At 39.8% G+C, this 19,110-nt stretch overlaps 1 protein-coding gene across 4 annotated transcripts in view; it reads right to left on the bottom strand.

Annotated features, from left to right (window-relative positions):
* The window catches only part of ebf3a (EBF transcription factor 3a), a 39,664-nt gene extending 24,278 nt beyond the window's left edge, over nt 1-15,386 (bottom strand). For all 4 annotated transcript variants that reach the window (XM_067489045.1, XM_067489047.1, XM_067489046.1 and 1 more), the window contains exons 1-6: nt 14,462-15,386; nt 10,787-10,943; nt 10,472-10,535; nt 10,327-10,382; nt 8,537-8,610; nt 7,989-8,057 (exon numbers count right to left, since the gene is read on the bottom strand). In XM_067489045.1, coding sequence (XP_067345146.1) covers nt 7,989-8,057; nt 8,537-8,610; nt 10,327-10,382; nt 10,472-10,535; nt 10,787-10,943; nt 14,462-14,583 — 542 coding nt within the window. In that variant the 5' untranslated portion in view covers nt 14,584-15,386. The remainder of the gene's footprint in view (nt 1-7,988; nt 8,058-8,536; nt 8,611-10,326; nt 10,383-10,471; nt 10,536-10,786; nt 10,944-14,461) is intronic.
* Nucleotides 15,387-19,110: the final 3,724 nt, after the last annotated feature.

Genomic DNA, 19,110 nt, shown 5'->3' with positions numbered 1-19,110 from the left:
TAACTATAAGCTATAAAGCTTATAGTTAGTTATAGTTGTGCTGCTGGGGGACCACCCCTCGATACACTGAGCTCCTTTCCTCCTCTTGTCCCTCTCTCCTCTCCTTTCACCCCACAGTTGTCAACACTGTATGACATTAACTCTGTCTTCTCTCTCCTATAGTTGTCTTTCTCCTTCTATGTGTCCCTCTCACTGTCCCTTTCTGCAGGCATCCCTGGCTTTGAAGCTGTGTACTTTCCAGTGTGCAGCTATGGGTCCTACCAACCTGCCCGATGACTTGTTGTTGCTTTTTGTTGCTCCTTTCTTTTCTCTCCACTTTCCACTCACCTCAACTGGTCAAGGCAGATGGATGCTCACCCTACGCCTGGTTCTGCTGGAGGTTTCTTCTGTTAAAGGGAATTTTTCCTCTCCACTGTTGATTACGGTTTGCTCAAGGGGGAATTGTTGGGTTCTCTATATACATCTTTATAGTCTTGACTTTATTCTGTAAAGTGCTTTGAGATGACTTTGTTGTGAATTGGCGCTATATAATTAAAGTTGAATTGAATTGAACTGAATCATGGAGAGAGTCTGTACTTGCTGGACTTCAGAACCGCAATCAAAGTCTCTACCTACTGGACACCAGAACTAGGACTAGTCATAATTCCACAACCACTTGCAGTGATTAAGATAATTGCAGCAATACTAGTTTTATTTATTTTCTTGTCATTATTCTCATTACAAATTTGACATAATTGTGTTTAAAGAGGCTGAACTGTTCTTCATGTTAAATTTAAATAAACCTGAGAAAACAAAGTTAAAAACCTGACAGCTGTGTGTGTGTGATTGTGTGTGTGCGGTCAGATGTGTTGGGGCCTGTCGCTCTAATTAACACCAAATGCTGTACAGGTTTTCCGCTAATTATCATCTGCGACTGGTTTGAACATGGAGCTAATTAACAGCTATTATTACTTACTCACACACACACACATACACAGTCTGATTGCCTTTTTATAGTGCATGTGTGATTTTGCATACTTATGAAAAGTCATGAAATGTGTGTCAGATGGCATCACGGGCTGAAGAACAGCGCACCAGCTGCCACACTGCACACACACACATTTACACATGCCATCAGGTCAAGAAGATAAAATGTGGTCCAGATGTGTCACAGATGTTTTCAAATCTGTTGTAAACACATTTCAACATTCTTTTAAAGTTTTGTTTTGTCTTTTGTGATAGAAAACCACAAACGAATAGAAGGAAATATATCCCAACACACTGTAAAACAATCATACAAAGCAAAATGAGCTGGTCATACACAGCCATAACATAATGACCACCTGTACAATTTATTACAAACAATTACAGCAGTTCTGCCATGAATTGTACTTTTACACATTTATAATTTCTCAGTTTTAGGTTAAAACTGTCAAAAAGGTGATAATTCAAATTAGGAGCTACAAATGAGAAAAATCGATTTAAACTGCATGTTTTTATATTTCTTGTCTTCAATGGTGACACGTTATCAGGTCCAAAAAGCTCAAATGTAGTCAATTTAATCCTCAACCTGTCTTCAGTTTGCAACTGTTGCATAGATGAGTTGATTGGTTGTGAGACTGTAGCTATACAGTGCACTGTGACTATTTAGTGACCAGTAAAAAAAGTGGACTGGTGCAACGACCAAAATTTAAAACTGACGTATGAGAACAATTCAGATTTAACTCTGCTCCCCTTCCTCCTATAGCAGACAGACAGGGTCAAACTCAGCGACAGGAATATTCAGACTCTGACATTTTACCTCTAAACAACTTAATGTCAGCTGTCAATCATTGCTGTTCTCACACACACACACACACACCACACACACAGGTGGGTTTTTGCAGGCCTGGAGAGTTTTGTCCTGGTTTTCCAAACCCAGGACAAAACTTAGCAATGTAAAGAAGTGAAGAGGAGGAGGATAAAAGGTAAGGAAGGAGATAATTAAATTAGATAATGAGTCTATCATCTCGCTCTTCACAGTAAATGAAATCAGACAATTTTTCCTACTCCTCTGTTCTTCATCGCAGTGAGGAGGAGGAGGATATTACTAAGAGTCTATTCTTATTGAGTAGAAAGACTAAAATCAACAATCCGTATCTGGTACTGAATCTCATCTGAGCCATAGTCATTGTTGAACCAAGTGAACCAGTGCTGTTGCTCTGACATGTTCTTCGATCACCGCTAGTTCAGAGTTCTGACTCAGATTCACATTCACTATCCTGCTGCCACAAACACTCACTACAAACCAAAAGATTTTATCTAAACTCATAGGAATCAATCTAATGTGGTGAAATAGGTCCTGATTAAAAATGTTAAATTTTAGCATGTAAAATAAATATGTAGAGAACCAAGAGTAGAACCATGAGGAACGCCACAACTAATTACTAAAACAAAAATCAGTATCTCTATTGCTTTGTTTTACTGGCAAATACAGATTGTAAATGCTGTAGTTTTATGAGGATGTGTCGTCCTTCTGCAGAGGAAAACAGCTCCTTACAAGCTCTTTCGGCTCCGTCTGTGTTGAATCAATCATCTGTAATTTACCTGACAGACAGACCAGAGAGGAAGCTTTTGGTTTCTTCTACTCTGTCAACTGTTGAGATAATTTGCATATTTGATAAGCCTAATTAGCATTTTTAATTTCTGATTTGTAGGTTCTGTTCATTCTGCACTGCTGCTTTGCCAATCGCACATAGTCCTGCATGATGACCAATCATCAATCAGCTGAGGTGCTGTAGGACTTCGCTCTGTGAAAGTTTTGTTCTCATTAAAGCAGATTGTCATTAAGTTTTCTTGTTCCTGTTAAGACAGATTCTCATTACATCTTTTCTTGTTAGGACTCAGCTGAATGATAGAACTAGTAGAAGACAATTTAACAACTGTCAGCATTTAATTTACTGCAAAGCCATATTAAACAGTTCTAAAGCAATTTCTCTCAACCAGCAACTTCTGCCTGAATATGCCTTTAAAAATCTCTGCAGGGAAGGAGACATGGACAGCAGCCAGGTTGACCAAAACAGAGAAAGAAGACTTAGACTAACACAGAGACAGGTAATGTTGAAAAACACATGTTGATGAACATGTTGATGAACACGAGTCAAACTGACCAACAGTTTTCTTGGAGCAGCAGAATCATCAGTTAGTGTTTCCAGGGGCAAAACAAGTCTTTGATGTTCAGCTGAAGGTAAAATCAATGACATCATCAGAAGAGGTTACACAGAACGTTGTTGATGACAGATGGATGCCATCATTGTGAAGGAGACCGGTCTGTGTTCATCACCAGTGTTTCTCTTAGAGCCAAACAGCTTGTTAACAGACACCAATCGCACATAGTCCTGCATGATGACCAATCATCAATCAGCTGAGGTGCTGTAGGACTTCGCTCTGTGAAAGTTTTGTTCTCATTAAAGCAGATTGTCATTAAGTTTTCTTGTTCCTGTTAAGACAGATTCTCATTACATCTTTTCTTGTTAGGACTCAGCTGAATGATAGAACCAGTAGAAGACAATTTAACAACTGTCAGCATTTAATTTACTGCAAAGCCATATTAAACAGTTCTAAAGCAATTTCTCTCAACCAGCAACTTCTGCCTGAATATGCCTTTAAAAATCTCTGCAGGGAAGGAGACATGGACAGCAGCCAGGTTGACCAAAACAGAGAAAGAAGACTTAGACTAACACAGAGACAGGTAATGTTGAAAAACACATGTTGATGAACATGTTGATGAACACGAGTCAAACTGACCAACAGTTTTCTTGGAGCAGCAGAATCATCAGTTAGTGTTTCCAGGGGCAAAACAAGTCTTTGATGTTCAGCTGAAGGTAAAATCAATGACATCATCAGAAGAGGTTACACAGGACGTTGTTGATGACAGATGGATGCCATCATTGTGAAGGAGATCGGTCTGTGTTCATCACCAGTGTTTCTCTTAGAGCCAAACAGCTTGTTAACAGACACCTCGTTAAGAGCTTGTTAAAAGAAACAACAACAAACAAAACGAAACACAGCTGTCAATCAAACTGAGTCTCATGCGTGTGTGCATGTGTGTGAAGTAAATTAGGTTCTCTGATGCAACATAAAGCTGTTTCCTGAAATACCAAAAGAGTAAGGACGAGCAATAAAAACACACTAAAAAAAAAAAAAATGTAACTCACTACCAGCAACAATTACTCACAATCAATACACAGACACACACCCTGGGAGGAAAGACCTATTAAATTCCAATTAGAGAAAGGAAACTTTGTTTCCTTCATGCCTTCCTTTGTTTCTTTCAAAAAAAGAAGATGGGGTGGAAGATGGGGAGGTGTCAGTTGGAGGATCATTGTGTGGTGTTAAAGAGAATGAGGAGAGATTTGGTAGTAAAGTCAGTGTGTGTCTCCTCCCTCAGAGCGTCTGATGTCTAATGATGAACAAGAAAATCGATACATAACCTCCAACACCTCTGACTGCCAGGGTAACACACTCTGCATAAGGTGTGTGTGGAGCCTTCTTTTGTGTGAATAAAATTGTGTGGACACAGGGTGTCCTGTGATGTCCTCAATAAAACTTACAACAGTGTTGCAGGGAGCTGAAACCAGCAAAAGCTGACATACAGTTTGAGAAACAGATTTGTGAGTCTAAATGTTTGTCAGGCGCTGAATCTCTGCACAGAGGTTTATAAAAGTCAGTACTATCCCATGGGAAATGCATGTTAGAGCCACACAGAACCTAAATTCACAGTTCATATCCTGACAACAACTCATACTTTAAAGTGTTAAAGCTGACCACAAGCAGAAAGTAAAGGCACAGATGTCTTTTTATAAAACAAGTCAATGAAAAAATATTGTCCTATTGTCACTGTCTGATAGGATATGTAATACAAACATCACCTGAGTTAAAAAGTAAATGTCCAGTTAATGACTGCATTATTGGACTGCATGAGACACAGGAGTGTTTTCTGTTGTTGATTTGGCAATCAGTTTTTCCTGCCGCAACCCTCCCATTTTATTCGAGGCTGGGGACCAGCACCATGGTGGCCCTTGATGTCTGTGCAAGGCCAAAGCCTCCCACCCGATGCTATGCCCATTGAGCCAGTAGGCCCCTGTTAGCTTCATACCTGCAAATAAACAGAATAAAACCCTGTGTGTGAAGTGTTATATTTATTACAGATGGTCTGCTGTTATGTTTGTGTGGCTGCTTTTCTACAAACGGTGATGAGTGTGTTCAAGTGGTGAAACAGCATCACATGGTGCGTTCAGGGTCACATCCCTTATTCTGTGACTGTTCCCGGGAAGAAAAAAATATTCAGCTACACTTCATCTCTCCATTGACTCCTATGCATTCATACATTTAACATTTAGCCAGCCGGGGGCCTCTGGGGGCCCCAAACATTATTCTGCTGTCAGTCACCCTGAACACGTCCAGTAATGAGATTCAATCCAAAACCAACCTGCAGCATAAGAGGGAAATCACACCTACACTTGCTAAATGATTGACAGCACATCGTCCTCCCATAATCCCACACTGCAGACACCAGAGACCCTCACAGGCAAGAGATTGTACCCCCCCTCAAAAGATTCTCACATCTGGTATTCAAAGCAAGATTGTGAAAAGATGAGAGCTGGTCCCATCGCCATCGTCATCATGAGCTCCAAACAGGCCGATAGATAATCTCACCTGAGAGGAATTTCTGAGTTTAAAGACTGAAGATCATCATGTTAAAACATTCTCACAGTCAGTGTTCAGGGGGGAGATCGGCCCATCATCGCTGACCATCAAAGGCTTCTGTCTGCTCACACAACAAAGAACCTGAAAATCCACCTGCAGGGGACCCTGCAGGAGGCCACACTTACAGTACATTGTCTTTCCATGACATCGCAACTCAAAAGTCACCAGGTCCAATGAAAGAAAGGATGAAACAAATTGTAATAACATCTAATCTGGTCAGATCTTAATTTAATGAGCAACAGTTTTTACCACTGAGCCGATGAAAATAGGAGAAATATTTTGCCTGTTACCTGTGGATTTTTTAAGGGTTAGTTTGGTGAGAAAAAATATTCTTTGTGAAATCCCACAAAGTTTGACTTCATTCCCAAATAAAGCATTTTTAAAGAAAGGCAGACTTGGAAAGAACAATGTTATTACTAATAAGAACCTAATAGAGAAAAGCTCCCCAAAATGTGAAAAACGACTTGATTGTTGATCTCCTCTATCTGGATAAAATATATTTGAGCATAAGACTACGCAAAGAAACTCTGATCCTACATGTCTGACTGAAGCCTTCTGAAAAGGCATCACATTTGTAGATGACACCACACTGTTTTCGCATGTGACACTAAAAAAAGTGGATACACAACTAATATGTTTAGTTGGAGACAGAAACCTTGAAGGAAGGAACATAACAAGAAAATGTTGCTACTGACCACAAACAGTTCAAGTTAAGTGTATTCATGTACAGTTTAAATTATTTCATTTATTTTCCTGCTTTGTATTTTACTGACAGCCACAGCTCAGTGACAGCTCTTTCAGATCTTACAGATCTTTTATCACAACTGATAAAAATCACTTCACTCCACTTTGGTTTGGTTGGGTTTAGAGATTCAAACTGTTTCAGAGTAAAAGAAAAATGGTGGTCATGTTTGGAGAAACTTTTCACACATTAAAGACACACATTAAAGGATCAGGTCTTGTTGTAGATGCAAACATTCACCCACATTCAAACAGCTATGGGCAGATATTCAGATTAACTAACTCTGTATTGCCAGTATCTGATCCAGTTGGTCCAATATTAAAAGTCAAGAGGAGCATGTGAGAAGACAAACTGGATTCTACAATATTTTTATATTCTCTTCTCTGACCTACGATTTTGAGCTGAGAAACAGCACTAAAAATAGTCCAGGTGTAAATTATTTCCTCTAAAATAAAGCAAACTGGCAGAAAACATGAGGTGGTGAGATTCTCCAAACTGAGGAAGATCAGATGATAGAGACTGTTTATGTGACTGTTTCAACAATTGAGTTTCCAAATGTTTTGATGTGAATTAAAAAATATGTTACGTGACTTGTGATCATTAAAATTGAAATTTGTTACATTTAATTGTGGAACAGAGGCAGTTGTGAAGCTGATTTTAAAAGAAACTGAGGTCTGAGAGTGTTTGTGCTCTCAGCAGCAGACTCTGACCCTGACATGTTTCCTGTTCACTGGACGCCGCCGAAAACACAGGAGACCTTCCCATCATGCATTTCAGCAGGCAGGCGGGGGGGGGGGGCACAGTAATATCCACACTTCTCCTTTCAAAAGGCTGCTGCATTCACAGCCTTCCATTTATACCTCCATCACTCCATCCATCCACACTCCCTTTTTCACTCTACCCCCTCTCTCTACAGCCTTACAGAAGGGGAGGGGGTGGTAAGAGAAATACTCATGGGGAGGACAAGAGGAGAGGAGGAAGAGGAGGGGTGAAAAGAAGAGGAGGGGGAGGTGAAAAGAGGAGAGGAGAGCATATGATTCCTCGTGGGACAGAAGAGAGGGAAGGAGGGAGGAAATGCAGCAGAGAGGAGGGAACGAAAAATAAGAAAGGGGGGGTTCTGCTGCTCTCAGACCAAATCCACCCAGTATCCTCAGCAATTATTTCTCTGCTCAAAGGCAGCCTCCTAAAACATGCCAGCTTTTTAAAATGTACCTAAAACTACATTTGTTTTTGTTCGGCGTTTATCCTCAGTTCTGTTTATTTTCCTCAAACTGATCTACCTGATTGACTCGGTTTCATTTGTCAGAAACACTCTGACATGTTGATTTGAATATAAACACACTTTTTACATTGGGTTTGTATTAAAATAACACACTGCCTGCATGTCCATCACACACATACACGCACTGAGGCTCAGGCCACGCTGGAAAAATGTATTAAAATAATGTGTGCGAGAGTGCGTGAAATATATTCAGGACATATCAACACACTGCGTGATAATACAGTCAGTATCTGTTACCTGTCGATGATGACGGGGTCTGACGGCGTCTCGTTTCTGTTTCCACAGCTCTTCTTATCACAGCAGCGACTGACACAAAGACAGAATAATAAAAACAAAACTGTCACTTTTTCTCTTCACACAGAAAGAGACACAGATTTCAAAGTTCATGTCTGTATAGACCACATGTGTCTCTAGGTATGTCTGTCCTCAACTCTATTAGGACCAGGTGTGTCTGTCCTCAAGTCAGTTAGGACCAAATGCAAGTGTCCTCAAGACTGTAAGGACAAAGTGTGTCTGTCCTCCAGTCTGTTAGGACCAGGTGTGTCTGTTCTTGAGTCTATTATGACCAGGTTGTCTGTCCTCCAGTCTGTTAGGACAAGTTGTGTCTGTCCTCCAGTCTGTTAGGACCAGGTGTATCCTTTTAAAACAAAATTAAATAATGGATTATTCATGTCAAGCTTAGGTAGGTTATGCTCGGGTGCATTTCTGTCCTTGATCAGACAGTTGGACCTCAACAGAACTTCTAATCCAGGTACATTGTGTGTAGTTGTCCTGGTAGATCTTACCTGCACATGATCTCATGTGTCAGCAAAACTCGACACATCTCTGGATTCTTGTCCTGTCCTTCATAGATGATCGCCTGAAAAACACACGCAGGGTAATGAGTCGTGTTCAGGTGTTTAAACACACCTGTTGGACATGCATCCGTTTGCTGACATATTTAGTTTCTTCAGTCTTTGGCGTGAGGTCCTACTGTGTGCTTTGTTCAGCTGAAACCTGCTTCTTTCTTCTCACCAACAGAAACAATTTCATTTGTCTCAATTAAGAGTGATTATTAGCTATTAGTCTGAGTGAGTGAGTTTGTGAGGTGGGCAGGCAGAACTGAGGGCAAACATTTGATCCTCTGAAATCCTGCAGATCCTTATAGGAAACAGCTGGAACTAAATGCATGAAAAGCCTGACGGGCATGCTCATTAAAAGCTCACTAATTGAATCACTCGTTAGATTAAAATGCTTTGACTGCTGCTGGTTTCCATTAGTATCACTTTGTACGACAGAGAGACTGACTATGCTGACTGGGATGCTGACTAGACTATATTCAGCAGAGGAGATCTGAACAGTCCTGAATGGTGCTGCAGGACAAATCATGGGGTCAACGGGGAGGAGATCATACATACACGAAGAGCATTTAGAAATAGGACAAAATACATGTTTGCTCTTGTACAATCTGTCTGTGCTCATATTTTAGCTGCTCGTCATAATGTGTCAGTGTCTTCAGTACGTGTCCTGCCAAAAACTGCATCAGATGTCAGTAACGAGCTTGTTTCTGTGTGATTTCTATTTAAATACAGGAACTGGTAAATTTAATCTGTCATTCAACACTTTGTTGACCTCAGTCAATAACATCTAACAATCTTTCTCACTTGGATTTGTGTTTTGAGTTAAAGTTTTGAACAAAATCATTTAAACATCTGCTTGTGCTGATTTGCATTTTTCAGTGACTTTTTCTTAGTCAGATTGGTAATGCTGGAATTATGGACATTATCATCCCATTCCTACATATATTTCCTACTGTCTACTGTGGATTAAACGCATTTGGTTCTGTTGAGCATTGTATCATAAGATGACACCATCCATCATAAAGTGTCTCCAAAGGAAATATCCTGATTATTCCTAAAGTGTCTGGGTCTTATTATGTGAACTGGAGGCCTGGACATCTCTGTCTGCTCCCTGATTATAGTACAAATGTGATAACAGATGCAGAAGGACTGCAGAGTTCTGATGGATCACATCACATGGTGTTTTCCATCCTTTTCCTGTGACTTGCTCTGTCTACAGACTGCAGTCTGAGAGATGCTGTGTTAGATGTTTAGAGAGGAATTTCTGTCCTCACTAAGTCTGTGTGGAGGTGAGGAAAGGATCCACTCTAGTTAAACGTTCATTTTAAAGCAAAAGGAATCAGGACAATTCGTGCTCCAAAGTTAACGAGGTTGTAGGTCATTTCATGTTTGTTTGTGACACATGGAGCTCAGTAAATAAGTATAATTGTGTTTAAAGTGAGAAAAGGCAGAGAGTCGAGCAGCAGTAAAGGATAGAAGGAGGAGACAGTAAGGCGAAGAGGGAGAGGTGGAAGATCGGAAAAGCACAAAACTGTCAGTAAAAGGTTCAGGTGTCAAAGAGAAGTCGGCCTGAAATTCATGCTGACAGCTCGGACTGAAGGAGGAGAGGAATCACTCTGTTGACACATTTCACGATTCATCCCCTCTTTTGTTAATGCAGGTCATCATTTTATCTACTCATCATCATGTTCCCTCATCAATTCACCCTTTTTAATAATCAATAATCTGCATCTCACCTGTTTGGTCATGGAGTCGATCAGTCGAACGTACAGATCCTGCTCCGTTCTCACCCCTGAGCCCAAAAAGAGAACAGTCACATCAGTATTTACAGATATGATTCAAAGTCAGATTTATCTTGTGCTGTAAAACAAGTGCACCCACCGTTACTGTAGAGCAGCTGCAGTTTATAATGAATCCCATTGTTGGTTTTCTCACCCGTTGGTTCCTGAACACACAAACACAAATTAATCAGACTTCATCTTCCCTCACTGGTGTGAAGAGGATGTGTTTGTTTTCTGTTGCTGCATCTCCCTGACTGGATCTTTATCTATTAAGTGGCATCAGAGGAACTGAGTTCAGGTTGATTTTCCTAAAGTGCACCCACTTCTACAAACCAGCGATTTATCTGTGGGGTTCGGGTGCTGGTTTAAAGTTATGTTGATGACCATGGGGTGTGCTAAATTTGTGTTTCCTTACCTTCTCTTTCTCCACAAAGTCGACATAGGCGGTGCGTTCGATCTCGACCGGCTGACCCTGTCGGTCGTACAGTGCCAACACAAAGTGGAAGAAGTTGGATTTTCTCAGATTGGATGGAGGCTGCTTCTCAAAGTGAGCACGAGCTAACCCCACCCCACTGAGAGACAGACAGACACACACACAGTAAGTTAGCTACAAGGCAAACAAGGAGAAAAACGGGAGAAAATGCTGGAACACAGATGCCACTATGTTTCCATTTGTCTGGTTCAGTCAATTCACTTAAGTTTCTACGATGACGAATTCGTGGCACAGCAACATTTAACACTTGGATCCTAAATGATGCAGGAAAGGCAGAAATGTTTATCTTGGTGAATTGGATTTATTAAGTTCTTCATGTTTTCAGGCTTTAGCCAAAAATCTTGAGTCCCTATTTGTTGTGCTCTGTTACCATGGTTTTCCATGTTGTTCTCATGTATTTTTTGTTGCTGTTGTTGTGAAATGTTGATTTGGTTCCGATCATGACAAATTGTGTAATTTTCACGCCGTCATAGTTTGACGTTAACTCGGGCATGAACATCTCTGAACATTCAAATCAAAATGAAACCAACTGTGTTCTTGTTAGATTAAACACAATTCTCTAATTTTGCTGATTCTCTTGGTTTCTTCAAACCAAATAAGAAGTGAACAGTATTACATAGGTGCTCAGTTGACTGGTCAGAGTGTGTATAACATTTTTCACATTTTAAAATGTCTTTGCATGTGTGTGTCAGGGCTGTGGAATCTGAACAAGTCTGTACTATGCTTTTGTGGAGCAGTGACATGGAGCCTAAAACACATTTCTCCACTGGGATAGTCAAGCCACTTTTAGCTCATTATCTGTGTCTTACTTAAAGCTGACGATTAAACAAGTCAGAGGGACGAAATGAGCTTTGTGTTCAACAACTGGGCTCACAAATTCAGCTCCTGATGTTGCACATGTTCCAACCAGCAGCTGTTGTTTCAGTTCTCCTGTCAAATGTTCATGAAACACTAAACATGATCGAGGCAGCGATCAGTCTGATGACTCTGTGCCAGAATATGTGCTGCATCCTCACTGAGCGTGAAGACCTGTTTTAACCACAGATCCCGGGATAGAAATAAAAATGTGCTTTTACCGAAACAAGAAAACAAACATTTCCTGACAGGAGAACAATTAAAAATTAATTCTATTAATTAATTCCACAGTAATAATTTAACAGTCGTCACTTGACCCGATTCTGCATTAGATGTGTCCTCAGAGGACAAAGTCTGCGAGCACGATGCAGGTTCAGCTGCCAGTGTTTTATCAGTTAAAGAGGCCATCGATTAGTAAATGGTATAAACAGTCACAAAAAGCAGAACATAGCACATTAAAAACAGGCACAGTGATCCATCACAGTCCTCATATACAATCAGAATTAATCTGTGGCTTGACCACGGACGTCACACATGAAGGATAATTAAAGGTAATAATTCAGCGAACTGAGAAATGTGAGGACGAAAATATTCATACAAATGAGAAAATCTACAGTGAGATGTGACACGAGGCTTCAGGCTTTAACCTCCACATGAATGAATCATGTTAACAACAACATGTTAACACTGCAGGGAGCATTAAAAAAAGAAAAACCCACAGCTTCGTCTGCGGATTTATAAATATTCATCATAAAGAGTCAAACTGCAGCTTTGACCCTGACTGCAAACACTTTCCCTCATTATAATAGAACTCTTTAACATTTGTAGATGTTGTTATGTTTTGTTGAAGCTTAACAAAAACCAAACAAAGTCAAAGTGAAGCCTCCAGTCAACACAGAAACGTGTCCTCAGGTCCATAACGTTAAAACAACGTTCAGCAGACGTGTAAACACTTCATTGTTAATACTGTTAATTAATGTGAATAAAGCTGCTGCTTCACACACGTTAAAAAACATTAAATGAACTTGTATCAACGTCTCAGGCTCTTCTGACAAACAGGTTTTAGGTCATTATTTTATTAAATATTAAATTTTACTCTGATCTTCAGCTACTATTTAAAATAGTAACTGATGATTATTTCACACATGTGCTGTGCTGAAATGTTTCCTTTTTTATGTGAGCCCATAATAATCCTTTCATTCCAATATTCATTATAAACTAAATGTGATCTGTTTTTTTGTTGATGTCACCTCAGAAACTCTCACTTTTCCTTTTCTAAAATAATTTTTATATTTGTAAAAAAAATTAATAAATAAATCCAACCTTCCAACCAAGGTTTACATCTCTTATTTAGAAAACATAATGTACTGATATTTTTGAACATTATTACATTTTTTGGGTAATTTATAACAATCTTTGTTATAAACCAAAAATGTTGTCAATCCAAGTTCATTTCCAGTTGAATAAAATAATGATAATATAATTACCACATTTGCTAATAATTCGATAATAAAATAATAAAAAACAGGTTTGTAGACATTTGTCTGTTTGTTATAAGTCAGCAAAACAGTTTAAGACTGATCAATCAAAATATGTAAAATGTGAGAAATTAGCGGCTGCTTTGATTCACTGCTGATTAGAGACTTTTTTTAGAATTAAGGGTAAATTGTATTAAAATATTTTTAAACATTTTCAATTCGACAAAGCAGATTTTGTTTGAACAGCTGACATCTCCACATTCGAACGGATGGCGCAGCTTTGTTCAAATTATCGTGTTAAATTAACGCTGATATGAAGGATTTCACAGATGTTTGTAGTGTTAATTATTAAGAGTGATGAGTGTGAACAATCCTACACACTGCTTAAACATCTGCTCTGATATTAAAACACACCTGAACATCTGCACCACAGAGTCAACAAAAAAGCTGAAGTGCAGTGTTTACACCTTGACCTTCACTGCACATTAAATAGTTTAGTAAGAATAAATGTGAATAAGTTCGTTTTTTGTTTGAAAACTGAGCAAAGATGTTGGAGAAAAGCTGCAGCGTGAACTTTGACACCTGAACTGACTTCAATAAAATGAGTGAGTGAAGATCTTTTATCTTTTTAATTCACACTTCAGGTCAGAAACTGATTTTGTTTGTTGAACCTGAAACCTGCAGAGATCTGACAGATAATAAGTGAAGAATGTTTCTGCTGATGTGATTTTCCTCTCTGAAGAATCAGACTCTGGAAACATTCATAACAGAAGAAATATTCTGTCACCTCTAATCATTATTTTAAAAAGAAACAACCAATGGGATCTGACACCTCTAATAAATTCACAGTATTTTCTTATTTTAATACTTTTCACTGAAATGAGTCAATAACTGATTTTCTGAAACACTTTGACTTTCAGCTTCAAAGAAGTATTTTTTAGGACCTGATTTAGAAAAAGTAAGTTTTTAGTAAACTTACAAACTTGCCTATTTTTAAAGATTTGTCTCATTTTCCTCTCAGCTGCCGAAAATCTATTTTAGTGTAGATATAGAAATTGACTTAGAGCTGCATAAATTTTATTGTCGAAATTAAAATAGAAGCTTGAAAAAAGTGTCTTAAAAGCTAATTCCTCAAATGATGAAAGTGATCCTGGCAGTGTACGTTTAAAGCTCTCCCCTCCTGATCTTAACCTTCCTGCCGAGCATCTGTTTGTCCACCGGGACTATAGCTCCCAGAATCCCTCTGGGGTGGTGGTGAGCTTACCTCTGAGCGGCTGTGTTGGCGTCCACCACGCCGGCCGAGTGCATCCAGGAGCGAACAGCCAGCGGCTCCTCCTTCATGCTAGCCGTGGCCCCGCGGGGCAGGTTGTCCTGGATCCCGAACATCTCCAGGGTGTGGAGGCTCCGACTGCCGCTGCTGCACGACCACAAAAACAAAAGAAGAAGGGAAAATCTACAGGAAAGACCAGTCCAGTAGAGAAAAATCAGCTGAGGAGGATAGAAAGAGGCTCAAGTTTCTTTTTGGTTGATAATTTCTCCAACAACATCAAAGTCGGGCGAAGAGGAGAGAAAACGAAGACAAACAAAAGAGGGAAGAAGAAGAATTGGTGCAGGAAAAAGTTGAGCAGTAGTTTTATTCTTCTGAAGAACTTTATGTGTTTCTCAGGTTCATTCAACTTTTGGCTCTGGACAAAGGACAGAAAAATCCTTTCTGAGTTTAATTTGAAAGATATTTCAGGAATTCTCACTTTTGGAAGTCATGTTCAAACCGGGCGTGAAAGAAAGGAAGGATGACATTTAAAAAAAGGGAAAATAGAAATAAAATCCTCAGAGGACAAGAAAACAGAGCTGGGTCCGCACGGCGAATCAAGCGCAAGCGAAATGTCTTTTTTCTTTTCCCCAAAGAGAGGAGAAGATGATGATGGAGGGATGAGGAGCGGAAGAGAAACTCTCAGCCCTGCGGCCCCACAGGACTGGACGCCAAAACCCAAAAACCCCACGGGTCTTCCTCCAAGCTGCTGACATCACAGCGTGGGGGCGGGCTCTGACCATATAAAGGCAGGAGAGGTGAGACAGAGAGAGAGTGTGTGAGGGAGAAAGAGAGGGGGAGGGAGAGATAAAAAGAGGGAAAAGAAGGAGGAGGGGGAGGAGGCGGGAGCTCAAAAGACCAACCAAACAGAGAGAGAGGAACCCCCTCATCATTCTTTCTCTCTCGCCAGTATGATGAAGAATCTGAACCACTCTTAGGACCAACACCTGGTTCAGACAGTAGAACTGGTTTCTACTGGACCAGATTTTCACATTACAAACAGAAATTTGACATTTCAGAGCTCTGACCCTTGTCAAGATGTCCTCCCATCATTAGTCCACTGACCAGCAGAGACCAGTAGAAGTAGTCCCATTATGCTCTCTGAGAGGAGACAGGACATCACTGGACTTCAGAATCAGAATTAGCATTTATGGCGAATGTGTCTTGACGAGCAAAGAACCGAACTGTGGTTTCTGGTGGTTCTCAGAGAACTCGCCCACAGTAACAGGTACAGGAGCAACCAGATGAGCAAAGATCACTGCACATGAGCACAAACGAAGAGACAAAACATACAGAGGCAGCAGCCGTAGAATCCTCAGCCCTTCACTGAGTCCTCTCTGCAGTCCCATATGTTATGGAGCACATTTTTACTAAAACTGTGTCACAAACAAAGTCCTATTTTGCAGATTTACCTAAAGAACTTACGGTCTCTCAGCCAGAAAGTTTGTTATGGACATGACGTGCAGAGTGAACATATCTCATCTGATGAATCTTTTTTCTCAAAACAGCGCCACTTCATAACCAGACCTGATCCCTTTAACCATGATGTCTGACACATGAAGAAAACACAGGCAAAAACCAAACGGCCCCTGGTTTTCTTGGGCTAAGACGAACTGACCGTCAGACTGGAAGTGAGACAGATTTTTCAGAGAAAGAGCACTTTAGTCTTCTGGGGACGAGGCCTCTGAGGCTCCAAGGGGTGGACCGAGTCTGGGCTGAAAAACAACAAGAGGAAAGAGGAAAAGAGAGAAGACGAGGAGAATAAACTATGTTAATCTGAGGAGGTAAAGAAATGAAGCGATGAACAGAAAAAGAAATCAAGAAATATTTTTTAAACTGAGGATGAAGTCAAGAGGATGAAGAGAAAAGTATGAAGAAAAGACAATAGGAAAGAAAAGGAATGAGAAAAGAGAAGAGCAGAACGATGATGGGAGAGAAAAATAAAGAGAAAAGATTTAAAATCTTTTCAATTTAAAAGGAAATAAGGAAGCTGAAGAAAAACAAGATTTTTTTTTTTAATTAAATAAAAGTGATGAAGAAAAAGGATGAAGATGCGGTGAGTGGATGTCCTCATTTTTTTTTTTCAATCTGAAAATATTAAACAGCAGGTTCTGAGATGGATCTGACGGATTGATCAATACCTGGTCAATATATAATTATATATATATATGTTATTATAATATGAATTATTACATTAGTAACAATAATAATATTATCAGTCGTTAATATAATTAACAATGCTAATCTTCAGGAGCCTGCAGGTTTGTCTGTAATAAAAAGATCATTGACTTTAAATGGACGAATAAGTGAGCTGTCTAAAGGAGGGTGTATTAGGGGGAGGGGTGGTGTGTGTGTGTGTGTTTTGGGGGGATGAGGTGCAAATCTGATTTCCAAATGAGGCTTCGTACTTTCAGGACAAATCCCCGACCTCTGGGGGGGGCGGGGGGCAGTCAGCCCATCGAGCCCTCCTCAGATAGACAGACACACACACACACACACATACACACGCACGCACGCACACGCACACACCTCTCCTGGTCTGATTTAAAGCAGCTGCTGTTTCATTTAACTTTATACCTGATTTTGTTTATTTTTTTTTCTACTGTATTGTGAACAGATGAATCCTCTGTTATGATTACTCTTATTTCACTGAGTTAGTCTCAGCTATCAGAACGCTAAGCTGCAGTACAGTGTTGGTGTAAAGAAACTGGACGACGGGCACAAAGGACAAAAAGAAAAGGAGCATGCGACTTTAACACTGTTGTTAAAATTTGTCCACTCATTCATTAATTTATCTATGTTCACATTGTAAAATTCAGGCACTAAATAAAAGAATTTGTGTAACAAACGAACAGACTTGTGTTAAAAACCAAGAGGAAATTGAAGATTCAGAATAAAATCCCAAAATTGGCTCACAGTTTAATAAGTGTCATATAAAGAACTGAACCAGCAGGATTTTTAATATTTAGGAATTTGTCATGTAAAAATCAAAGGTAAAAAATTCAAGAAGCTGATATTCATCCAACAAACTGAATTCAAAGTGTTTGCAGCTTGAAGACCCAGAACTGTGCTTATGATTAGATGCTCGTGGGCCCGGCATTGAGCTGCAGCTACTCTTTTACATACATGAATCTCAGTTACATTCAGCTGCTTCTTTAAAAGTCCATCCATCAGCTGCAGGTGATCGATCGCCCACGCTCACACAGACGAAACCCGATGAATCATCGTCACACTTTTACACGTGAATGCAGATTTATTGTTTTGAATTGCTTTTATTTCCCCTCTGTTCGTAAAATTTTGTGGTTTTTCAGTTAGATTCTGTTTGAGGCAAAGACTTAATTCCCACCTGTCATGAGTCTCACCTGAGGCTGTGAATTAAAACATTTTGTCTAAATTATAATTCACAAGATCTTTCACTGTGATACTGTTTTTGTGATGATGGGAAAAAATGACCCCAGAGCAAAACTCTGACATTTTGTCACTTCACAAAAGATAATTAATGCTATAAGATCAAATGTTAAAATCAGACGTTTGACTTTAAAGTGGAAAAAAGAGCTGGAGCAGGAGAAAGCCTTAATCATGTTGATAAACTGGATTCATCTTTTTTATATATGTCTTTATTGACTTTTACAACACAAATGTTTTTTTATTTGTGTTAATTAAAGAAGAGAAATTTGTATTTGGTTTAACTGTGCTTGCTGGTAAATTATCTGTAAATTAGCCACAGACTGATGATGAATGAACAGTAAAGAAGCAGATTCACATGAAATTACTGTAATTAAATTATCATTATTATTATTGTTGTTTTTCTGCAGAATTTTTTCAGATTCACTGACAAATCCACGGCTGCAGTATGTGTGTGTGTTACACGGCCTCCTCTTTACTGGGTGTGAAGTGTTTCCTTTTGTATGTGTGTGTGACCATGCAAGCACTCCACACACACACACATTTGCATTTAAATAGCGACATCAACCAACGTTCACGTCGGCTCACCAGTGGGTTTCCCAGATGTCACGGCAAAGTAAGATTGGCCAGCTGTCGCGTGCACACACATACACACAGACACACACACACACGGCTGACTCGGTAAAAAGACTCACATTAAATGACAGCGTTTAAACACATTGTGTGTATGTGTTTAAACGCCTTTCTTTGTGCACAAACCTTAGTTCACTAATCTTTGTAAGCACATTTCCACTCTGACTCGTGTTTTTTTGCAGAAGTTAATATCAGACAGACCCGGTTCCTGTCCAGTTCCCAACCTCTGAATAACCTGCTCTGAAACATCTGCACCACCTTCAGCAGAATCTCTCTGCTCCACTGAGCCAAACCTGGTCTCAGAGGGGTTAAGATGAAACACTTCCTACATCACACCTCAATTATCTCTGTTTTTACCTCAATCCTTTACGTTTGATTCTGGAACTCAGACTCTCCCACAACTTCATCATCACCTCTGAATTCACTGTGTCAGGATTTCAAACCCAAACTCCACAGGGTCAGACCAGTTCCGAGTGACACAGGTCCGAGTGTTCTTGGGCAAGATTCCGAACCCCAAATCACTGTTAGTGTGAGCTAGTGTGGGAAAAAGCTAAACGACCAGTTGT

Source organism: Channa argus, chromosome 20 (assembly GCF_033026475.1).
Source record: "Channa argus isolate prfri chromosome 20, Channa argus male v1.0, whole genome shotgun sequence".
Classification (NCBI taxonomy): Eukaryota; Metazoa; Chordata; class Actinopteri; order Anabantiformes; family Channidae; genus Channa; species Channa argus.
This window is presented reverse-complemented; position numbering and strand designations above follow the sequence as displayed.